Source organism: Microtus ochrogaster, linkage group LG2, assembly GCF_000317375.1.
Source record: "Microtus ochrogaster isolate Prairie Vole_2 linkage group LG2, MicOch1.0, whole genome shotgun sequence".
In the NCBI taxonomy this organism is placed as follows: Eukaryota; Metazoa; Chordata; class Mammalia; order Rodentia; family Cricetidae; genus Microtus; species Microtus ochrogaster.
Window position 1 is genome coordinate 50,949,547 of NC_022028.1, and position 22,534 is coordinate 50,972,080.

The 22,534-nt window shown below is 51.8% G+C and overlaps 1 protein-coding gene across 2 annotated transcripts in view; it reads right to left on the bottom strand.

Moving 5' to 3' along the window:
* Positions 1-16,160: 16,160 nt before the first annotated feature.
* Fgd2 (FYVE, RhoGEF and PH domain containing 2) overlaps positions 16,161-22,534 on the bottom strand; it is a 16,870-nt gene continuing 10,496 nt past the window's right edge. For both annotated transcript variants that reach the window (XM_005360326.3, XM_026785811.1), the window contains exons 10-16: positions 22,391-22,470; positions 22,273-22,303; positions 21,882-21,974; positions 21,021-21,152; positions 18,644-18,790; positions 17,287-17,433; positions 16,161-17,174 (exon numbers count right to left, since the gene is read on the bottom strand). In XM_005360326.3, coding sequence (XP_005360383.1) covers positions 16,959-17,174; positions 17,287-17,433; positions 18,644-18,790; positions 21,021-21,152; positions 21,882-21,974; positions 22,273-22,303; positions 22,391-22,470 — 846 coding nt within the window. In that variant the 3' untranslated portion in view covers positions 16,161-16,958. The remainder of the gene's footprint in view (positions 17,175-17,286; positions 17,434-18,643; positions 18,791-21,020; positions 21,153-21,881; positions 21,975-22,272; positions 22,304-22,390; positions 22,471-22,534) is intronic.

The window sequence follows — 22,534 nt, forward strand, 5'->3', positions numbered from 1 at the left end:
CCTTTCTTCTTCTCTGAGTTACGCTGATGGCCCTGTGGCGGCCTTGCCCTATTTTTATGATGTTCTGTTTAAAGTCTAATATTGAAAAGGGAAAGGAAAGAGAAAGGAAACATGAATTCCCAGAATCAGAGGCCCAGCAGACGCCAGGCTTAGAGAGGGAACTGACCCACCCGTCCGTTCCTGGGAAAGACTGCAGCCACGTGGATCGAGGAGGCTGGGCGTCTGGGCCAGCGCCTGGGTCCACCTCTTCCCTGCAGGGCCTGCAGGGGGCGGGGCTGGCCATGCTGACAGATGTGGCGGGAAAGAGTGATGGACCCTCCTTCTTCATTTCCTTCCGCCCAGGCTCCTGGTGGAGGGGGAGGTGTCTCCTCCCCAAGGACCCCTGAAGCCTTGGGGTGTGCCCATCTGTCTCCTCTGTCTCCATCCCCTCCTTGCTCTCGGCGGCTGCTTTTTTCCTGGTGCAACCCGCGCTTCCTGGGACTGTTAGTCTCCTGGGATTCTCACCAGGCTGGCCGGAATCGCAACTGGATGGAAACACAAACTCAGACACTCCACCGCAGATCCCGCCAGCCTGCAACTTGGGAGGTGGAACTGCTCAGATGTATTCGAACAAGCCAGACAGCCCTCCATTTTTTTGCTTTAAATTTTATTTATGTGTATTTATTTATTTGTATGTGCATATGTGCACCACAAGCATGCAGGAGCCACTGGAGGTCAGAAGAAGGGATTGGGTCCTCTGGGATCGGAGTTACAGTCATTGTTAGCCAACACGTGGGTACTAGGACCTGAGCCAGGGTCCTCTGGAAGAACTCTTAAGTGCTGCTGGGTGATGGTGGCAGCATGCACCTTCAATTCCAGCTCTCAGGAAGCAGACAGATCTCTGTGAGTTTGAGGCCAGCCTGGTCTACAGAGCGAGTTCCGTGACTGGCTCCATAGCTACTGGGAAACCCTGTCTCGAAAAACGAAACAAACAAACAAATAAAAAGAACTGTAAGTGCTTTTAAGCACAGAAGCGGCCTCTCCCCACCCAAAGAGCTCAGGCTAACCCTGAACTCTGAACTCTCAACGACCCCCAACCCAGCCTTCATCTGCCTCCACCTCCTTAGGGATTACAGGCACATTCAAGAGCCCCTGCCCCACGATAGAATGCCACTGTGTGCAATTTCACATTATGAGTCATCAAGATTCTTCTTCTTCTATGAATATTATTATTGTTGTTGTTGTTGTTACTAGCAGCAGCAGCCGTATGGGTGTGTGGAGGTCAGAAGATTGCTGGGTACTTTCCTTCCACCTTTGTGTGGGTTCTGGGGGTTGAACTCAGGTGGTCAAGCTGTGCTGCAAGTGCTTGCCCACTGCACCATCTCACTGGCCCATGGCCCCTCTTAAACAAGAAAACCTGCTCAGAGAAGTTACGAGACTTACTCCAGGCCACACAGCCATGCAGAGGCAGCGGTCTCTGCCGTGATTTTAAACCCCTGTTGTGTCCCCTCAGCTTTGGCTTTAGACCTCGGGTTGCTTGGTAAACAAACCAGGAGCCCCAGGCAGCCCAGGTCCTCTGTGGGCTCTATGCCTGCCCTGGTCCTTCCTTTCTGACAACCAGTGCGAGATTTAAGGCTGGACCAAGCCTGCAGAGGCGGCACACAGCACCACCTGCTGGCCAGAGAACAGCATTGCTGATGTTGAGGAACAACGAACGGATCCAGACCCCCGTACTCAGAGCACTGTGGCAGGTGACCACGTTGCTCCTTGGGAGCACGCAGGTGTTCACGTCCACTGGTGGCTGCTGAGCCTGTAGGCGCGTGGCACTCTCAGCCCCAAGCCCTCATAGATAGCAGCACACCCTTCCATTTATCTGTGTAGTTCCTCTTCAGTGCAGAGATATGCTGGGCAAATACAGGCTGTCAAAGTGAGGGTCATGTGATCTCAAAGCAATAGAAATGGACTAGATTACTGGACTACTTAATCTCTTGGGTTGAGACTGGAAATCCATCTAGTAAAGGGACTTGTTTGTTTGTGATACTGGTCTTACTGGTCTCTAACTCCCTACAGCTGAGAAGATGACCTTAAACTCCTGATCTTTCTGCTTCCTCCCACTAAGGGCTGCTAGGATTTACAGTCACAGAATCTGGTGTTGTGTGTGGTCTGCTGTGTGCTCACGTGCTACGTGTCATGAGTGGTGCCTGCGCAGCAGTCAAAGGACAGTTTGCTAGGGGAGTGGGTTCTCTTCGGCCGTGCAAACTCCAGAGATCAAACTGAGGTAGCAGGCTCAGCAGCAAAAGCTTTAAAACCCTGTGCCACCTCACTGCCCCCAGCTGTTTGCTCATTACACAGGGACTTACTATATAACCCAAGCTGGCCACAAACTCCTTCCTTGTCCTCCTGCCTCAGCATCCCAAGTGCTGGGGAGACAGGCATACCCGTAGGGGGCTCTGGCCATGGGTCTCGTACTGCCTGCAGTCTGGCTTTTCACACCGGGGGTCACATGGCTCCCTCCTCCTGAAGCTAGAAGCTAAAGACTCAGAAGCCCTTGGGGGGCAGCCTTTGTTAGATATGATTGTTTACACCACACCACACCACACCCCAGCTGTAGCAGCCCCCTCCCTGCATGAGCCTGGTTGGGGAGTCCCTGATGCGCAGATAGAAGTCCATGTCCCCTCTAGAATGCAGAGCAAAGGGCAGCCGCTGTTGAGTCCCCATGAACCTGGCACATGCCTTCTCTCCATCAACATCCATGGTCACTTTGGGGTGTACGCTATACCAAAACTCAGCTTCGTGTCCCCACTAGGAACCCCAGGTCTGGCTGGCATGGCTGGACTTTCATGAGGATGGCGGTGCACATGGGTAGGGAGCTAAGGCTGACAGGATCCCAGCTGGTGGAGGAGGGATGGCAGCCATGAGCAGCAGGGGGTGGGGGTACAATGAAGACCCCAAGAGGTGGCATCTTCAAAGGTGAAGATGGTGACTGGTCTGCAGAGGCTCTCTGACCCGCCCCGCCCCCGCCCCCGCCCGCCCCCGCCCTCCCCCCTCGCCCTGTGGTTTTCCTCAGCACCGAGCTGGTAATGATTTCCCAGAAGCCCCATGAGGACTTTCCTGTTAGGGGAGTCCAAGTTCCTCCTTCTGGGGAAGGGGAAGTGGTAGGTTTCTCCTAAGGGTTTTCAGTTTCATTCTAAGAAACTCAAGTGTTGAAGGAAGAGAAATTCGACTTCAGGGGTTTTCCCAGCAGGCTCTAACTGAAGCTCATTTGCTGCGCCTTGTGGAGGGCCTGGCACATGAGGAAGTGAGCTGTGTGCCCTGGGGCCCTTCCAGACCCTCCAGGTCCCCTCAACAGACACAGGAGCTACTGCACGAGTCCTGCCCCCTTCTCAGGGCACCCTGTACCCTCAAAGCCAAACTGAAGAGTGCCTCTGGACTCTGCTGACAAAGAAAACTCTAATCAGAGCCAAGTAGTGGCAGGTGACTTCCTCTAGATTCTGGTCCCGGGCCGAGAATCACAGGTGACCGAGATCAGAGGCGCACGCTCTCCCCACCATTGCCTTTGCTTTTTCATTTTGTTTTGTTTTTGAGAGAAGGTCTCAGGTATTTGGCCTCAAACTCACTATGCAACCAAGGATGACTGAAGCCCCGAATCTCCTGCCTTCGCGAGCGTGTGTGTGCGTGCGTGCGTGAGTGCGTGCGTGTGAGTGTGTGTGTGTGTGTGTGTGTGTGTGTGTGTGTGCCGGATTACAGGCGTGGGTCACCACACCTCATTGTCTCCAGTGCTGAGGTCGGACTCAGGGCTTCCTGTGTGTAGGATTCACTCCACCAGCTGAGCTACGGCAGTCCCCATCCGGAGATACGCAATCTTTTTTTTTTTTTAAAGATTTACTTATGTATATGAGTGCTCTGTTTGCATGTGTGCCTGCATGACAGAAGAGGGCATCAGATCCCTCTATAGATCTTAGGGAGCCACCATGTGGGTGCCAGGAATTGAACTCAGGACCCCTGCTCTTAACCATGGAGCCATCTCTCCAGTCCCCGAGGGCACAGTCTTAAGAGAGTTCACCTGGGCGTGCTCTCAGTGGCCGCCATTGACTGTGGGTGCCGACGGTGTGCCAAGAACTTGGAACTGATTTCCTCCTCTAATCCCCACGACACATCCAGGAAGACAGATCCAGTCACTATCTCCACAGCCAGGAGCTGGTCAGGTCCGCAGGAGGAGGCTCTTCCCTCTACAGGCTTGGCCTGGAAAGTTCTCCGCTCTCCTGAGCTTGCAGCCAGCTGTGGGGAAGGGGCCAACACTCCAGCTGTGGACACCCCCACCCCGCGGCACTTAAGACTTGTCACCTTTTCTGTTCCCATCTCACGACATTATTTTGGGGTTTCTGCTGTGCCAACACATGTTTTGATGACAGTTGGGGATTCCCCCCCAACCACGCTGCCCTTCTCTTTAAAAATATTTGCCTGAAGGTCACCAACTGTGTGACTCACGTTGTGGCAGTGAGAGCGTGCACAGCTGTGGCGGTGCTGGGGGGTTAAATCTGAATTTCACATAAACAGCTTTAGGGACACCTTATGCCATATACATTACTCTTTGTCTTTTCTTTTTGGAATTCATAGTTAGCTAATGTCCTTCTTTGTCTTTTAAGGAGGCAATTTTTGCACTCAGCACCTGGGGCAAAGAGCAGGACACCACCCCTATTCCCACACCCCAGGCCTCCACAAAGCTCTGTGTGGAGACTCCTGCTCCTGAGGCCTTTCCTAGAGCCACCAAGACGTCTGGTTCTCGCTCAGGTCCCAATCTCAGGTCTGGCTTGGGAGCTCGGCGGCCGCACTTCAGGCTGCTCAGCTCTCCGACGGAGGAGTCTAGGACTCTGATTTGGGTAGTGAACCAGCAGACCTGGGGTTTTTCTGTCCTGGTGGAAAGTCAGCTGGAAGTCACACCTCCCCTCCCCTGCAGTTCCACAAACAGATTGTGGTGTCGTCACTGGTCCCTGTGTACTTTGGTGGGGTTCCCCTCCAGTATATACTGGAACTTCCTTGGAAGAGGCTTTAAGGATATTCCATAACTGAATCTCTGGTCTCAACACCCCAGGCCATAGAGTGTTTCAAAGGTCCGTAGCCTCAGCAAGGGACGGATTATTCTTAGCTCCAAATTAGAAAAGTATACAATATGGCCAGGTGGTGGTGATGCACGCCTTTGACCGCAGCACTCGGGAGACGGAGGCAGGCGGATCTCTATGGGGTCCAGGCCAGGTTGCTCTACTAAGTGAGTTCCCGGACGCTCAGGGTCAAACCTGTTGCACCCCCCCAAAAGTATATGGTAACTGTTTGTAGCTCTAGTTGGCGGTGTGAACCTGGGAGAGAGGCGCAGGACTAAAGCCTCAAGCAACAGGAAGCTTTAGTCCGTGCAACAGACAATTTATACCCTGAGGGTCAGGAGTCACGTGAGTACAGCGTCCAGTCACAAGGGTAAGCCGCGCACACGTGGCGGGCAAGCGGCACGTGGTGGGCAAGCGGCACGTGGCAAAAACATGGTGTTCCAGGGAGGCATTGAAGTAAACAACAGCCAGCTGCAATGAATAATCTGAAGGGAGCTTGCTCCCATCCGCCGCACCTGAGAGGGGCACAGAAGCGCATTCCGAGGACAAGTCTGTGGTTCTGAAGAAGTTGAGGTCCCGAGGCAGTTAACCTGGGGTTAAAGGTGGTGGTTGTACATGCCTTTAATCCTGGCATTCGAGAGGCAGAGGCAGATCTCTGTGAGTTTGAGGCCAGGTTGGTCTACAAGAGCTAGATCCAGGACAACTAGGGCTACACAGAGAAACCCTGTCTTGAAAAAAACCTAAATAAACGAGGGGTTGATCCTCCCACTGAGACAGTGTGCCTTATCTAATGGGAGCTCACCAAAGCCAGTGGGACTGGGACTGAACAAGCATGGGATCAAACTGGACCCTCTGAATGTGGATGACAATTGGGGCCGACTGAGAAGCCAATGATAATGGCACATTTGTCTCTACTGCATGTACTGGCTTTTTGGGATCCTAGTCTATTTGGATGCACACCTTCCTAAGCCTGGATGGAGGGGGGGAGGGCCTTGGACTTCCCACAGGGCAGGGTACCCAGGCTGGCCTATAAATGCACAGCTCATGAGCAGTCAGAGAACAGCTTGCAGGGGCTGCTTCTCAAGGGTCTTTACCAATTCTTAAACTTCTAGTGTTTTTTTTTTAACAAAGGAGCACATGCTTATTGTTGAAGAAAGAAAAAAAAAACATTAAAATGAAAAGAAAAAAACCAAAAATGCAGAGAGATGGGAAGAAGGAAGCCTTCCTAGTTTGGCTTCTGGGTCTTATCTGTGGTGTCTCCCTCTCCACCTCCACCTCTGCTGATAGAATTAAAGTGACTTAAAAGATAAGATTATGGGCTGAGTTTCACAGCCTCTGGGTAACCACTAAATTGTGTTCACTTTGAAGGACACGGCAGAGTTTCCTCTGGAGCCGTGTGTTGCTGTGGCAGAGGCTGAATGCCAAGGCAGAACCAGGTCGTGTATTTTTTACCCACTCCTCACCCCAAGACTGTGTAACCAAGGATGACCTTGTCTCTTGTCTCTCCAGTGCTGGGATTGCAGGTGTGGGACACTGTGCTTGGCTGTAATCAGCATGCTTTCTTTTCCTTTTTTTTTTTTTTTGAGACAGGATGGCTTCAAACATGTGGCAATCCTCCTGCCTCAGTTTCTTCAGTGCTAGAATTGCAGGCACGAGTCAACATGGCCCAACTCAAGTCCACATGCCTTCTGTTGCTGGATGACAGGTCCCTTTCCCCTTTACCAGATGTCAGACGGGGCTTCAACAGCTCCCTATTTGTCTAACCCTTCGCCAAGATAATTTAGCCTCCTAGGGGTGGAATTTCTGCATTGGAGACAAAGCACCATTAACATATTTTAGCTTCATTTAACTTATGTTGGAGGGTGTTTTTAAAGATTATTTTTTTGGTTTTGATTTTTAAGACAGGGTCTCACTATAATCCTGGCTGTCCTGGAACTCACTCTGTAGACCAGGCTGGCCTTGAACTCACAGAGATCCACCCGTCTCTTTCTCCCTTTAACTGGGATTAAAGATGTGATGTAAACCACCTTGCCTTCCAAGATCTAGTTGTGCACTCGTATGTGTGTGTGTGTACCACATGTGTTGTTAGTGTTCTCCCAGACCCAGAGAGGGTGTTTGAATCCCTGGAGCTGCCGTTACAATGATTGGAACCCTCTTGACTTGAGTGCTAGGAACTGAACTTATGTTCCCTCAGCAAGTACTCTTAAATGCTGAGCTGTCTTCCTGGGCTGTTATTTTGATTTTTGTGAGGCCTCAAAATCTGGATCCTCCTGTCGCAGTCTTCTGAATGCTGCATTAAAAGCAGGTACCACCACAATTAATGATTTTTATTATTCATGTACTTACTTATTTTTATTATTTATTCGCTTAATTTTAAGTGAGAAAGATCTGGAATATGCTTGTGGAGGTCAAAGGACAACTTGCAGGAGTTAACTCTCTTCTTCCACCATGTGGGTTCTGGGGGTTGAATTCCTATCATTGGACTTGGTGCCCAAACCCTGACCCACTGAGACGTCACACCACCATCACCACCCTATTGGAGATAGGGTCTAGCACAGGCTGGCCTCAGACTCCCTAGCCTTGATTTTCCTCCACCTCACGAGGGCTGGGATGATAGGCGCCATCCATATTCAACTTTCCTTCCTCTGTCCTGGATTTTGTCACACAAGAGATGTCCTTGTGGGCTTGAGCAGTAAGTGTATCGGTTGCCAGCTGCTGTGTAACAAACACCTGGAGACTTAGTGATATAACAAGATGGGGTTAGTTCTTGCAGGGCTGTGGGTTGGTGGCTGGTCTCATGAGTGTGGTTGCAAGGCTGCAGGGTGCCTGGCTGGGCCAGGTAGTCTACAAAAGCTGCGATGCCTGGGCCCCTAGTGGTCGTTCAGGCTGATAGAGTTTCAAAAGGGCAAATGCAAGAGCTTGGCCTCAGAAGCAGGATGCCATCACTTGTGGTCAGAGCAAGTGACAAGGAGCCCCCCAGTTCAAAGAAGGACGAAATGGTCCCACTTGACTCCAACATTGCAAAGGGGCCTGGGTACAGGCATGACATTCTATTGAGGACCCCTTTGGTCACAATTCTCCCCAAGGATGTGTATAAAGTCACTGGCATACATCTGCCCCACGCTGACGCAGTTATGCCCCACTGTGATGCCGCATGTCCCATGCCGACTCAGCACGCCCCAAGCCAATGCCCTATGTCCCACGCTGAGGCAGCGTGCTTGGCACTGACACAGCACGCCCCACACATGCCTGGCTGAGACTGTCCGAAGCTGACCTCATACTCAGCTTTAACTCCAGCTCTCCGGTGTCTCCCCGCTGCCTCCATGCCAGCTCCTAGGCCTGCTCAGCCCAGCTTCAAAGCTGATTGGCCAGCTCTGGCTCCAGCTCTGGCTTTGCTGGCAACTGGAGGATGTGATTTGGACCCTCCACGCTCCTTCCCACTATTCCTGGGCCCCTTTCTGATTCCCAGAACTCATAGCCCGAACCCCAGCCCTTGGCTTCCCTTTGGCAAACCTGCTCTGCCCTCCCCCAGGAGGAAACCCCAGCAGTACCAGAGCACCAGCACCGATTTCCCAGGAAAACCGCACAATGCGCTTTTGTATGGTTTCATTCAGTCTTTCTTTTTCGTTTCTTTTTTTCTTTTTCTCTTCTTTTCCTCAATGCTGGGAAACAAACCCAGGGCTCACACATGCGAGGCAAGCTCTCTATCATTGATCTACATTCCCAGCCGTGTTTTCTCTTTTTAAAATCTATTTTTTATTTGTTTTGAGATGGGGTCTCATTGTGCAGCTCCGGCTAGCCTAAAGCGCTCAGCACTGTAGAGCAGGTTGGCCTTGAACTCACAGAGAGCCACCTCCTTCGGCATTCTGATTGTTTTGACTAAAAGTGTGGGCCACCACTCTGTGCACATACCACACACACATATGTACACACTCATGCACACACATGCATATGCATACACACACAATTTATTTTTAATATATAATTAATTTGGGGGAATTTCATACATGCATACAATGTGTCATTTTTGTCATACTTTCTTTTTTGAGACAGGCTCTCATGTAGCACACACATAAAATCATAAAAAGACCTCTGTCCTCAATCTGTCTTCGCAGAATGTTGTATGTTGGGAGAGACCAAGCAACCTCTTTTTTTCTTTCTTTTGCAAGTGTGTGTGTGTCATGTGCACATGTGTGTGAGTATGTGTGTATGTATGTGCAATATGCTTTGAGAGCCAGAAGACAGACCCGGGTGTGCCTCAGGACCCATCCACATTGATTTGGCCTGGAGCTTGCAGATTGGATCAGGCTGGCTGACCAGAGAGGCCCAGAAGCTGCTGGTTCTGCTTTCCCAGAGCAGAGACCGCATGTGTGCCACCTGGCTTTTTACTAGCATCCAGAGTGAACTCCAGTAACTCAGGTCCTCGTGTTTGCACAGGAAGCTCTTTGCCTTTGAGCCCCCTCCCCAGACGCTGCACCCTCTCCTCCTCTAAAATCTAGTCTTAAAAGTCATCTGGTGAGCTGGGCGGTGGTGGCGCATGCCTTTAATCCCAGCACTCGGGAGGCAGAGGCAGGCGGATCTCTGTGAGTTCGAGGCCAGCCTGGTCTACAGAGCTAGATCCAGGACAGGCTCCAAAGCCACAGAGAAACCCTGTCTCGAAAAACCAAAAAAAAAAAAAAAAAAAAGTCATCTGGTGGTGGCGGCGCACACCTTTAATCCCAGTTCTCGGGAGGCAGAGCCAGACAGACTTCTGCGAGTTCGAGGACAGCCTGGTCTACAGAGCGAATTCTGGGCCAGCCAGGGTGTTTACATAGAGAAACCCCAGAGAAACTAAAAAGCAAAACAAAACAGAAAATCAATTACTTGTTTTGAAACAATGTCTCACAGTGTATCCCCTGGCTAGACTGGAATCTGCTACATAAATCAGGTTAGTCCCCAACTCACAGAGAGTCTCTAGTCTCTGCGTCCTAACAGCCTGTGCCATCTTGTCCAGCCTCCTGATTTTGAGTCTGGCTTGCATATACCCCAGGAGGTCAGAAATGACTTTGAACCTCTATATTCCCACCACACACATCCAGTTTTTGCAGGGCTGGGATGTAGTACCGTACATTTTGCCGGTGCTGGACCATAGAGGACACAGGGGGGCAGTGTACAGCAGGTGTCCTTGCCTGTGCTGTTAGAGAAAAGAAAGCACCTGTGAGGAAAGTCCCAGGGGTGAGGAATACAAATCCAAACCATGGGGGCGGGGGGCATGGGTAAGAAGAAAGCCATAGACACAGCCTGGCAGGTGTGCATGGAGGTGGAGGTGGAAGGGATCGGAGTTCAAGGTCACCCTTGGCTACAGCCCAGGCTGCGTGAGACCCCTGACTCAAAACAGAACACAACAACAAAGTCTAGTGATATAGCTCAGTTGGCAGAGTGCTGTTGAAGCGTCTACCCGCTGCACTGCATGGACGGAATATGGTGGCACATGCCTATAATCCAGCCCTTTAGAGGCTGAGGCAGAAGAATAAGATGTCCAAGGTCATCCTCTGCTACATAAAAGTTCCAGGCCAGCTGGGGCTGCTGGAGACACTGACCAAAAAACAGGCATGCGGCTGGAGAGATGGTTTCAGCTGTCAACAGAGCTTGCTGCTTTTCCAGAGGACCGTAATTTGATTCCTAGCACTCACAATGGGCAGCCTGCAGCCCGCTGGAACAGCTCCAGAGGATTCGAGGCCCTCTTCTAGGCTCAGTGGGTACTTATAGGCGCACACACACATACAAATAAATAAAACTGAAGTATTTTTTTTTTTAAAAATTTATTTATTACATATACAGTGTTCCACCTGCATGTATGCCTGCAGGCCAGAAGAGGGTGTCAGATCTCATTACAGATGGTTGTGAGCCACCATGTGGTTGCTGGGACCTGAACTCAGAACCTCTGTTAGAACAGCCAGTGCTCTTAACCACAGAGCCATCTCTCCAGCTCAAAACTAAAGTCTTAAAAACAACAATATACCCGAACACTTGGGAGGCAGAGGCAGGAGGATCTTCTGTGAGTTTCAAGTCATCCTGGTCTAAAGAGTTAAGTTTCAAAATAGCCAAGGCAACACAGAGAAACCCTATCTTAAAAAACTAAAAAGAAAAAAAGAAAAACAAAAAACCACCCTACAGTGATAAACAGAAAACGCAGAGACTCGAGGAGGGAAAGGCTCAGCTCAGGCCAGCTTGTGACAACAGACATGGGGTGACTGGCAGAGGCCAGGGTCGGGTCGGGAGCAGAGGCGGAGTCTGTCCTCAGCCCACCTTGGCCTTCAACCTCCAAGAGTGTCACCGTCTGCCAAGGCCCACATCCAGCTGGCAGCCTGCCTGGGCACATGGAGAGCAGAAGAGGATGGGGGAAGGTGCCTTGGCCACCTAAGGAGTTAGTGGTGTTCAGGTAAATCAGGCCATGGCTGGCGACTTCCTGGGTCTCTTAAGGAAGCCCCCTCCCTCCTTGTCCTGTGCTCTGTGTGTTCTGGTAGCAGTTTGACATTGATTCTTTGATGGGGGTTGGGGTCAGAGGGCTGATTTGCCAACATGCGTGTTTGCTAATTCCCATGGTGTAACTACACCCATGGGGGCCAGTGTCAAAAGCAGTCCCAGGGGAGGCCAAGTGGGCAAGAGGTGAGGGCAAAAGGGTGGGATCATGGGCAGTTAGGGACTTCGTTCTGAATCCCCTTCTCTTGTGACCTCAAACACATCATTTCAGCCCCCGACTTCTGGTCACCCCAACAGAAGACAGAGAACACCTGCCATTGAGTGGGTCAGAAGACCCAGCAGGACATGCAAGGATTTGTGTTTCCTTCCTTTCTTGCTTTTCCTTCCTTCTTCCTTCTGTTGTTTTGAAGATATTTTATTTACATGCGTGTGTGGTTGCATACCATGTATGTGCAGGTCTCTGGAGGTCAGAAGAGGGCACTAGGTCTCTTGTGAACCAGAGTTATGGGTGGTTGCGAGTTACCCAATGTGTGTACGGAGAAGTCCCAGTTGAAGGAGCAGCAGGTGCAAAGGCCCTGAGGTGCACCTGGTGGCCCACAAAGAGTGTCGTCCATCAGATAGACGTCTAACCCGATGCCACTGCAGATGGAAGCCACCTCCTACACACATGTCTTGGTTACTTTTCTGTTGCTGTGATTAAAAAAAAAAATATGGCCAAACATCTTATGGAAGGAAGGGTTTATTTGGATTTACAGTTCCAGAGAGATAAAGTCCGTGGGCATCCCAGCCAGGAAGCAGGGCAGCAGGCAGGAAGGAGCAGCAGAGAGCTCACACCTCTAGTAACAGAGAGTGAACCGGGCATGGCAAGAGGCTTTTGAGAACTCAAAGTCCAGTGACACACTTCCTCCAGCAAGGTTACAACTTCTAAGCCTCCCCAGTGTCACCAAGTGGGGACCGAGTATTCCAGTGCCTGGCCTATGGGAGATATCTCAGTTAAACCACAACACCACCATTGTAGAGAGGATTCGTGTGACCAGGCATGGCATTAGCCCCAACACTTAGGAGACAAAGGCTGGTGGATCTCTGAGTTCAAAGCCAGCCTGAGCTACATAGAAAGTTCCAGACTACCTAGTGTGTCCCTGTCAGGAAAGAAAAAAAAGAGTATTTATGCAGAGCATGGGCATCAAGACCCATGTGAGAGCCAGGGGAGTTTAAACCAGAGATGGCATGGCTTAGGGTAGCATGGTGAACCGTGGACCAGGGTGAGCAGGCTGTCCCTTTGGAAGATATGCTGAAGGCGGAGGCAGGCGGGCTTAGGGCTAGATGGAATTATTCTGAGAATGTGCTGATCTGGCTCCATTGGTGGAGTTACCTGATACACAGGATCCCTGGGTTCCAGCACTGCATACATGATGCATGGCACAGGAGAATCAGAAGTTGCAGATCATTGACTTCAGCCTGGGTATAAGAGACCCCTAAAAAAGGGAGGGAGACTGCAGAGGTGGACCAGCACTTAAGTGCAGGTATGACTCTTCCAGGGGACTTGGGCTTGGTTCCCAGCACCCATGTCAGACAGCTCACAGCCATCTGTAAGTGGAATTCCGGGGGATCCAACGCCCTCGTCTGGCCTCTGCCACACTTGCATGGACATGGTACAAATACAGATATACATGTAAATAAAAATAAATAAAACCTATATTAAAAATAATAAATAAAAAGCTCAGGGGATGCTCATATGCCTACCAGCCAAGGCTATGTACATATTCAATCAGTGGCCACTCTCCTCCAGAGATGTGTCTTGCCCTAGAGGACATAGCAGGACTGTGCAGTGGGCTGGACACTACCTCCTGGGAGATGCTGCCCCCTAGTGTTAGCTCGGTGTGACTCGGAAACAGTCCCTGAATGACCTTAGACCAGTCATGCTACCTTTCCTGGCCTCTCCCACTTCGTCTGTATCTGTGGGTATTCACTGGTGCCAACAGGCTGGTTTGGAGCTGAGGGTGTGGCTCCAGCTGGAAAGATGCCGTGTTGGCACCACGGTGCGTTCAGATCACGTCCAGAAGGAAAGGGTGAAGGGAGCCAGAAGCCTTGAGTGCCAGTGGCAGGGTCTGGTCCTTGTTCTGAAGAATAATGTCCCAGAGGGGGGTCAGGAGAGGCAAGCTTTCTCCAGGCTCTGACATATGATCACGATCCCTTCATCAAGGTCTCCTCCCAGGGGATCCTCGCATCCAGGTCCCTCCCCAGCTTTTACTAAGTGGGTGCTGGGAACTGAACCCAGGTCCTCTGCAACAACAATAAGTGTTCCCAACTGCTGAGCCATCTCTCCAGTTCCATGATCATGTGTGTGTGCGTGTGTGCATGCGTGCGTGCATGCATGGTGTGTGCCTGTGTGTGTGTGTGTGTGTGTGGTGTGTGTGAATGCAGGTGCCCTTGGAGGCCAGAAGGTTTTGGATCCCCTGAAGCTGTAGCTGCAGTTAGTTATCTGCTGTAGGCCCTGGGATCCCAACCCAGGTCCACTAAGATCAGCAAACGCCCTTCACTGCTGAGCCATCTCTCCGGCCCCTAAGTTAATTTTAAAATCAGTATAAGGAACGGGTTCCGCCGTAGATTCCTGCATGCATTTCACTCTCCCCTTCCTCTGCGCTCTTTCTGTTCTCCCCATGCTGATTCCCCTCCCACATCTTCCCATTTTCATATCTCACGTCTGCGCCCCCCTTTCTTCCCCTCAAGACCTTCTTCCCATCTCTTGGTTCCCTTTCTAGTTTTAAGACCTAAATTCCCCTACATATATATACATATTTATACATTTTAAAATTCAAGTCCCATGAGTGAGAGGAAACATGCTGTGTTTGTCTTTCTGAGCCTGGCTTATTTGGCTTAAGGCAGCAACTTTCATTCATTTTTATGCAAATATCCATTGTCCTTCATCATTGCATGAAATTCCACTGTGCATATATGTGCAACCGTATCGTTCATTGGTTGATGGACACGGTGACTGGTTCTGTCCTCTGATGACTGTAGACAGTGTAGCAGGACACACATATGTGCAGGTACCTCTGTGGCATACTGACCACACACATACTGAGTGTGTGGCCGGAGAGTGGCACATCTGGGCTGGATGGTAGTTCTATTTCAGTGTCTGAGGAACTTCCATCCTGATGCACAGTGGCTGCTCCAGTTCCTCCCCTTCTCCCCAGTGATGGGTTGATTCTTTATTATTATTATTATTATTATTATTATTTATACAGTGTTATGACTGTATATATGCCAGAAGAGGGCACCAGGCCTCATTACAGATGGTTGTGAGTCACCATGTGGTTGCTGGGAATTGAACTCACGTCCTCTGGAAGAACAGTCAGTGCTCTTAACCTCTGAGCCATCTCCCCAGTGCCAAACAGATTATTCTTTCCTCACATCTTAGATGCATTTTTTTTTTTTTGAGACAGCATCTCATCATGTAGCTCTGGCTGACCTCAAACTCACAGAGATCCACCTGCCTCTGCTTCCTTAGTGCTGGGATTAAAGGTGTGGGTCCCCACACCCTGGATAGACCTTCTTCTCAAGATGAATTTATTTAGACTTCCAGTTTTGACATCAGGAAAGTGGCGTATAGCTAGCACTCATGACATTTGGCAAACTCTGTTTTGCACTTGTGTGTTCCACCCTGCCAGTTCCTCCCTTAAAGACGAGCTGCCTGGGGGCTCGACTGCTGCTATTTCTCTAATGAATTTGACTCTTGGAAGATTTCCCGCATTTGTTGAATGAATGAGCACAGGGACGGTCTTCTGGCCAGGCTGGTCCTCACAGGGATGATGCCAGCGGGGGCTCGGGACTTTTAAAAGCCCTCCTCTACTACCCAGCACCAGAAGGATTGCTAGGCTAAAAACATACTTTTCCACATTTATTTGCTTGCTGAGGGTGGGTCATATGAGCATGCCTGGCACACATGTAGAGAGCAGAGAGTCAGTTTTTATCTTCCATTTTGTGGGTTCTTGCTGTCAGGCTTGGTGGCGAATGCTTTTACCTGCAGAGCCATCTTTCTGTCTGCAAGCTTCCCCACTCTTTATTTTGGTGCTAGAAGGGGTGGGGCCAGACAGAGGTGCCCATTTCACCCCTATCTCCCCCACTCTCCTCTTGCCTCCTTTCTCTGCCTTCTTTTCGCTGAGCTAATGACTTGCTCTCATACCTGTGCGACCCGGAGGCAATTAGTCATTCTCCCTGCATGGATGTCCTCATCTGGAAGACGGGAGTCTCAGCTCATAATGATTCAGAGAGTCCAGATGAAACATCCAGGGTATTGGTGTTGTGTGCCTGTAATCCCAGCACTCTCTGTGAAGCCAGCCTAGTCTAGAGTTTCAGGCCGGTCGGGGCTACAGAGCTACACAGTAAGACCCTGACTCAAAACACGCACACACGCACGCTCACTCGCAGAGGCCCCACGGTAAGCGTACTGCTGTGAGCTTGGTCCCACTGGCTTTGGCAGGTACCCCGAGTATCTTTGCTTCCTCCACAGCCATGCAGCCCAGCGCACACTGCCCTCCGGTGGAAGCAACCCAAGTTCCCTTACCCCCTCTTCCCAGACCAAGCAAATAAAAAGCCTTGCTAGTAGACATGGACAATGTTTAATTTCAGAGTCAGTTGGTGTCTATTTTCCACAACCATTCCAAACCTTCCTAGGTGATTACTTCACAGCCTGGGCTGAGACCCTCACAAGGGTGCAAACAGTCATGGGTACTGGGTACCTGGGACTTCTCATACTTTTTTGATTTTTTTTTCCAGACAGGGTTTCTCTGTTTAGCTCTGCCTGTCCTAGAACTCACTCTGTAGACCAGGTTGGCCTCAAACTCAGAGAACTGCCTGTCTCTACCTCCCCAGTACTGAGGCTAAAGTTGTGTGCTACAACCGCCCAGTTTACTACCACCTGGCTTATTTTGATTTGTGTGTATGTGTGTGTGTTGTGCTTGCAAGGTTTCATGTAGTCCAGGCTGGATTGTAATGCTATGCAGCCAAGGGCACCTTTGAGCTTTTGGTATCCCATCTTCTACCTATGCAATTGCTGGGATCACAGACATGTGTCACCATGGCCAGTATGTGTCATGCTGAGGACCCAGTTCAGGGCTTCGCATGTGCTAGGCAGGCACTCTACCCGCTAAGCTACAACACTGGTCACGCTTCCCTGTTTCAGCAATGAAGATCTCACGGCTCAGGGACACTCCTACCCCCAGCCAGCTGAGACACGTGGTTGTGTCTTCCTGAAGTAAAGGACCTGAATCTACCGGAAACAGAGTCGGAGTGAACATCTGGACAAGGATGACAGAATGGGTCAGAGTAACCTAACTTGGCATGGAGTGACAGGGCAGTGGGGTCAGCCCGGAAAGGCTGCCATGGGCAAGGTTCTTGAGAAACATCAGCCGTGGTTCAGTCAGACATGTCTTCCTCGTCAGGTCCCTCAGGGGTCCAGCCACTGGCCGCGCGCTTGATAGCCCTCACCCAGCGGCCCTGCAGCTCTTCAGACTCGGCTTTGAAGGTGTACAGCTGACCTGACTGTTGCAGCTGGAAAACCCGAGGGTCCCCCTGGGGTCCCGCCGTCACCTGATAGCCCAGCAGGGGAATGGAGGTGTGAGCCTTCATGTCCTGGTGGAGAAGAAAGCCAAGTGCCCCGCTTCAGCCCTAATGCTCCCGACAGCCACACACCCCTGCTCACGCAGAAGCCCCCTGGGAGCTAGGTGAGACAAGAATGGCATACCTGAGGGGCCGCATAGACATACAGCACTAGGGGGTCATCTCGGGGGATCACACACCAGCCCCGGGGGCCGCTCCTGCCCCACTTGTCCCCCATGAGATGCAGGAAGCTGCACACCAGGCTCTGGTCAGGCCCTGCCAGGGAGTCTTTCTGAAAGCAGAGAGGACAGTCAGGTGACAGAGTGCTCTCAAGGTGTCAGGGACCAGATACGCCAGGGAACTTCACGATCATTGCCACTTTTTCTGTCTGAGACAGAGGCTCACATAGCCCAGGCTAACCTAAAAGTTGTTATGTTTCAGGAGATAGCCTTGAACCTCTTCCCTGCACCCCCAGATTCTGGAGTAGTAGGCATATGTCTGCACTCCCGACATTCACTAGCTCTAATTAATCTCTGCACGTTACTACAAGGAATGAAGACGTCATTTGTCTCTGGAGCGTGAAGACACTCCACCACGTGGCTGGTTCATGCTGACCCCACAACAGACAGAACTGCAAGAGAGACGAGGTGTGTGTGTGTGTGTGTGTGCGCGCGCGCGCGCGCGCGCGCGCCCTTACAGGGGTAGGTGCCAGAGCCAGGGGTGACATCCCGAGCTGCCCAGGGGACAGAGTTGGGGTTTGCCAGGCATGAGACTTCAGAAGCAGACCTTTTGCCTAGTCAGGGTCTGATCTGAGGGGATACATGGGACAGGAAGGGGCTGCAGTCTGTGAGAAAGTGCTAACTTGCCTGTTGGAATCAGTCTCAGCTCAAATAGGCCAGCTTTTCCTTCTTTCCCAAGGGACTGCAGAATACACCTCTCTGGCCGTCACGGGGGACATAGGGGAGCCAGCTAGCATCTGGGTTTTAACACTGCACTTGGGAGTCAAAGATGAACCTGACTGGAATCCACACGGGATGGGGAGTGGTCCCGGGACACTTTGAAGGTGCACACAGGTCACAGAGGTCAGAAAGAGCTGTAGGATGTCGAGCAGGTCACCTCTCTGGATTGGTTTTCTGAGGCCCCTTCTAGTGAGGACATTGCCTGCAGTCTGCCTGACTGGAGCCTGGGTACCCCATCCATCACACATATTCCTCCCTCCCTCTACTGTGCAGAGCTGCGGGGTGGCCTAGGACCGTGAACTGGAACAGATGGGCCGCACTGTTATTGGATGGGGACACAGAGGGGCAGAAGAGATTGGTTAGTAGCCGACAGTCCATAGCCACTTCTGGCTGCTGTCAGGCCCAGGCTGGCTGGACTGGAGGAGACGGGGCTGCCTGTGTGCAGAAAGATGAGGAAAGGCGGGACATGGTGGCTTGTTTCTCAGAACCTAGGGCAGAATCTTCCAGGAAGGGATGAATGGGGCGGATGCTGCCAGCCCTCACCTCCAAGATGCCTCTCCTCTTGTCCTCCTTGCTGTCAGGGAGCACGTTTCCGGTGAGAAAAGTGTAGCAGGCCAGGCAGACGCGGTTGGGCCTGTTGCCGTCATATTTCAACTCTGCGCGGTAGTCGGAGCACTTGGCACAGACCACCTGAGGATGGGGGCAGCGGGGCGGGGGGGGGGGGGGTGAGAAAGCATGGCCACTGGAGCTCAGGCAGAAGGCCCAGGGTTCTGCGCAACTAACCACGCCCCCTCCATGAATCTCTTTCCTGGAGCTGGGTTCTGGAGGGCTCGGCTGGGCAAGCCGGTAGCTGCCAGCACCTCGCTGGCCCCAGCAAGGAGGGACTCTGTCCTCCCCTGACACAAGGGCAGGGTGACTCAGAGGAGAAAGTGCCTTGGTTACGCCACACAGCTAACTGGCAGCGCAGGCGCCCTGGGCGTCTTCACAGGCCCACAGTTTAGAGCCAGGGATGTAGTTCAGTTGGGAGAATGCACGCATAAAGACCAGGGTAAATCCTCGGGATCACAGAAAGCGGGTGATGGTGACTTAGTGCACACCTGTAATCCCAGCGTTTGTGCGGAGGCAGGAGGTTAAAGATGTTCAAGGCCACTTTACATTTGCAAGAAAAATCTTTCTTGCAGGTTCTATTTTATGGCGGCAGGAACAGGAGGGGAAGAAACGCTCAAGGCTAGTCTGGACTCCGTGAGACCTCATCTCAAAAACACAAACAAAAAACAGGAAGTCTGTCATCTTGCTGGAGTCTGTCATGCTATAGAACGGAGGGGCAGGAAGACCTGGCAGGAGTATTCTGGGGAGTCCAGCCACCCCAGCTCACCCCTAAGGGTGGTGGTGAGTAAGATATTCAGCGATACTAGGTAAGGCTGAGTAGGGAGGTGTGAAGAGAAACTCTGGGTGCTGTGTGACTCCGAGGAACACTGGGGTGCCCCAGGCATACTGGGTGTGGCCACTCTCAGGGAGTCACTGTGTACCCCGCCCTCACAGGGTGCCCGAGGCACAAAGGGGAGACAGAAACTGGCAGCCAAGCAGGAATCGAAAGAGTGACTCACTGGCTCCCTAAAGAGGACATCATGAGCCCCAGACACCCAGGAGTCAGGATGGGGACTCCCAGGGCCTGCGTGCCTTGGGTGGATATTAGGCTTTTATTGAGAAATTTAAACATTTGTTTCTATTTATGTGCATATAGGTGTCTGTGTGAGTGTATGCCACAGGCTTGTGAGTGCTTGTGGAGGCCAGAAGAGGGTGTTGGATCCCCTGGAGCCGGAGTCCTCTGCCTGTGCTCTTAAGTACTGAGCCAGCTCTCTCCTGACTTTATTGAGAAATTTGTTTCATATAGCCATTCAATACTTATTTATTTTTGAGACAGGATTTCTTTATAGCCCTGTCTGTCCTAATCTCACTCTGTAGACCAGGCTGGCCTCGAACTCAGAGATCCACCTGAGGCGTGTTAAAGGCGTGTGCCACCACCACCCGGCTCAATAATTAACGTTTTTCTTCATCAACCTTGTTTGTTTTTCTGAGGCAGGCTCTCATGTAGCCGTGTTCCAGGCTGACCCGGAGCTTCCGATCCTCCTACTTCTAACCTTCCGTGTGCTGAGGCTGCACACATGTCCCAGGACATTTGGTTTTGTGTTAAATCGTCATTATTTTTAAATTTAGTGTTCATGAGCATGAATGAGTGTGTGTGTGGTGTGTGTGTGCATGTACACGCACACCCTGCATCATGGCGTGGGTGTGCAGTTGGGATAACTTTATAGGAGTTAGCCCTTTCCTTCTCCTAACAAGTTCCGGGGATGGAACTCAGGGTTGGTGGTAAATGCCATCACCCTCCGAGTCATCTCAGTGCCATAGTGTTGTTTTTTAAAGACTTAAGACTGGGTCTTTCTCTATAGCTCAGGCTGGCTATGAACCCCAGATCCTCCTTTTTCCCCTCTCCCAGGTTCTAAAATTTTATTTTAGGTCAGGTGGGGAAACTGAGGCCTGCACAAGAAGGTGGAGTTGGCAGCACATAAGAGGATGGGAGAGAGAGAATGAGGTTGGGGTACCTGCCAGATGGTGGGGACTGGAAAGGTGGTGGGTGGTGGGTTGATACCCCCCTCCCTGGGGATAGAGACCCTCTCAGTGAACAGGAGAGCCACTGTAGGAGGCTTCGGGGAGCCAGTTCACCCTCTGAGCCACCTCCTATCCCAAGAAAGCAGGGAGGTAGCACACTGCTTCACCATACTGGGCACTGCAAGGCCAGGGCAGTGGACACTCGAGTTGGCCAGGACCGGGAGCCAGCTGGAGCCTGACGCTGAGGCAGGAATGGCATGGGCAAAGGCAGGTCCTGGGCTGGGTCCCCAGTCCCCGCAGGCATACTCACATAGCCACAAGCCCGGCAGTGGTGGCGCCGACGCATCAGGGCATTGAAGGGATCCTGGCAGCGCATGCACATGGTCACCATTTTGTCTCGGACCCACTGAGGCGCTCGGAGGCCCAGTTCCTCTGCCTGTGGCTGAGGGAGGAGAGCATCTGGCTGGATGGGCACATCGAGGCATCTTGCACCCCTTGAAAGCCTTGCAGCTTCGGAGGTAATCTACCTACTAATATTCTTACTGTATAGGGGAGGAAACAGGCCTAGGGAGGTCGAACAACTCAGGATTGTCACCCGGAGAGCCAGAGTTCAGAGCCAAAAGCCCACTCACTTCCCTCTCTCTCTCTGCTTCTCTGATAGGCTCAGCTCTGGTTGTTAGGCCTGGGCTGTGCAGGGCTCGCCCCTGGCCTCACACAGTTTCACTCAAGGTGGAGCAGAAATTTTGGCTTTGTTTTTGAAACAGGTCTCACTATGTAGCTCAGGCTGGCCTGGAACTCACTGTGTAGGCCAGGTTGGCCTCAGACTCATGGAATTTGGACTAAAGGCCTGGTGCCATGCCTAGCTCAAGGCGGAGAATTTTATTTTTGAAGGTCTTTTTGAGTTAGGACCTCAGGTGGCCCGAGTTGGCCTTGAACTCACAAAATATCAGAGGACAACCTAGAACTTCTGACCCTCCTGCCTCTCCCTCCCGAGGGCTGGCATTCCAGCACACCTGGCTCGGAGACAGATTTTGCTAACTAGGAAACTGGCCTGGGTCACCTGAGGGTGGTGTCGGGTGGAAGGGTTTCCTTGGAGCGGTTCGTGTCAGTCCTGGTAGGGGACACTCTCTGTTCCTGCGACCTGGCCTTGGGGTACGGAAGCTCCTATTACCTTGAGCTCCTGTGTGTCCCCTTGTGGTCCCTGGACAGCAGCCTTGAAGGTTTCACTCCGCTTCTCGACGTGGTCAATAGCTGTCTGGCAGGCCTGAGTGGAGGTGAGGGTGGAGGGTGAGAGCCGTCCCAGGTGTCTTCCCCACCTCAGGTAGGCCCAGACTCTAACCACAGGAGGAGAGCGTTAGCTCCAAATTATCACGTTAAAACCGAGTCTCAGAAATGACAGGAGTTGCTCCAGACTGCCCAGCAAGGCAGTGAGACACAGCGGGATTTGAACTCGGGCTGACTTCAAACTCCACAGGAAGAGGGGGCAGCTAAGCACACTCATGCGTGGGGCACACATACACCCTTCTTCCCCTCCCTCGCAAGTAGCCCTGGAGTGTCCATACCTGAATCCAGGAAATCATTTCCTCTCTGGACCTGTGCGGAAGGAAAGAACAGGGCAGAGGGTAGCACCTACCCGCCCTGTCTGCCGCCTTCCCATAGCCCCTGCCCACTGGTGCCTACCGGGCCTGCAGCTCCAGCGTGCGCTGCTTTCCAGACACCAGGAAGGAGTGTGGGAACTCAGCATCAGTCAGCTCCCGCACCTGCCCGTGGAGGAAGGAGCATCAGACCCTGCACTGCAGGCAGGAACAGCCCTCACTCACACCC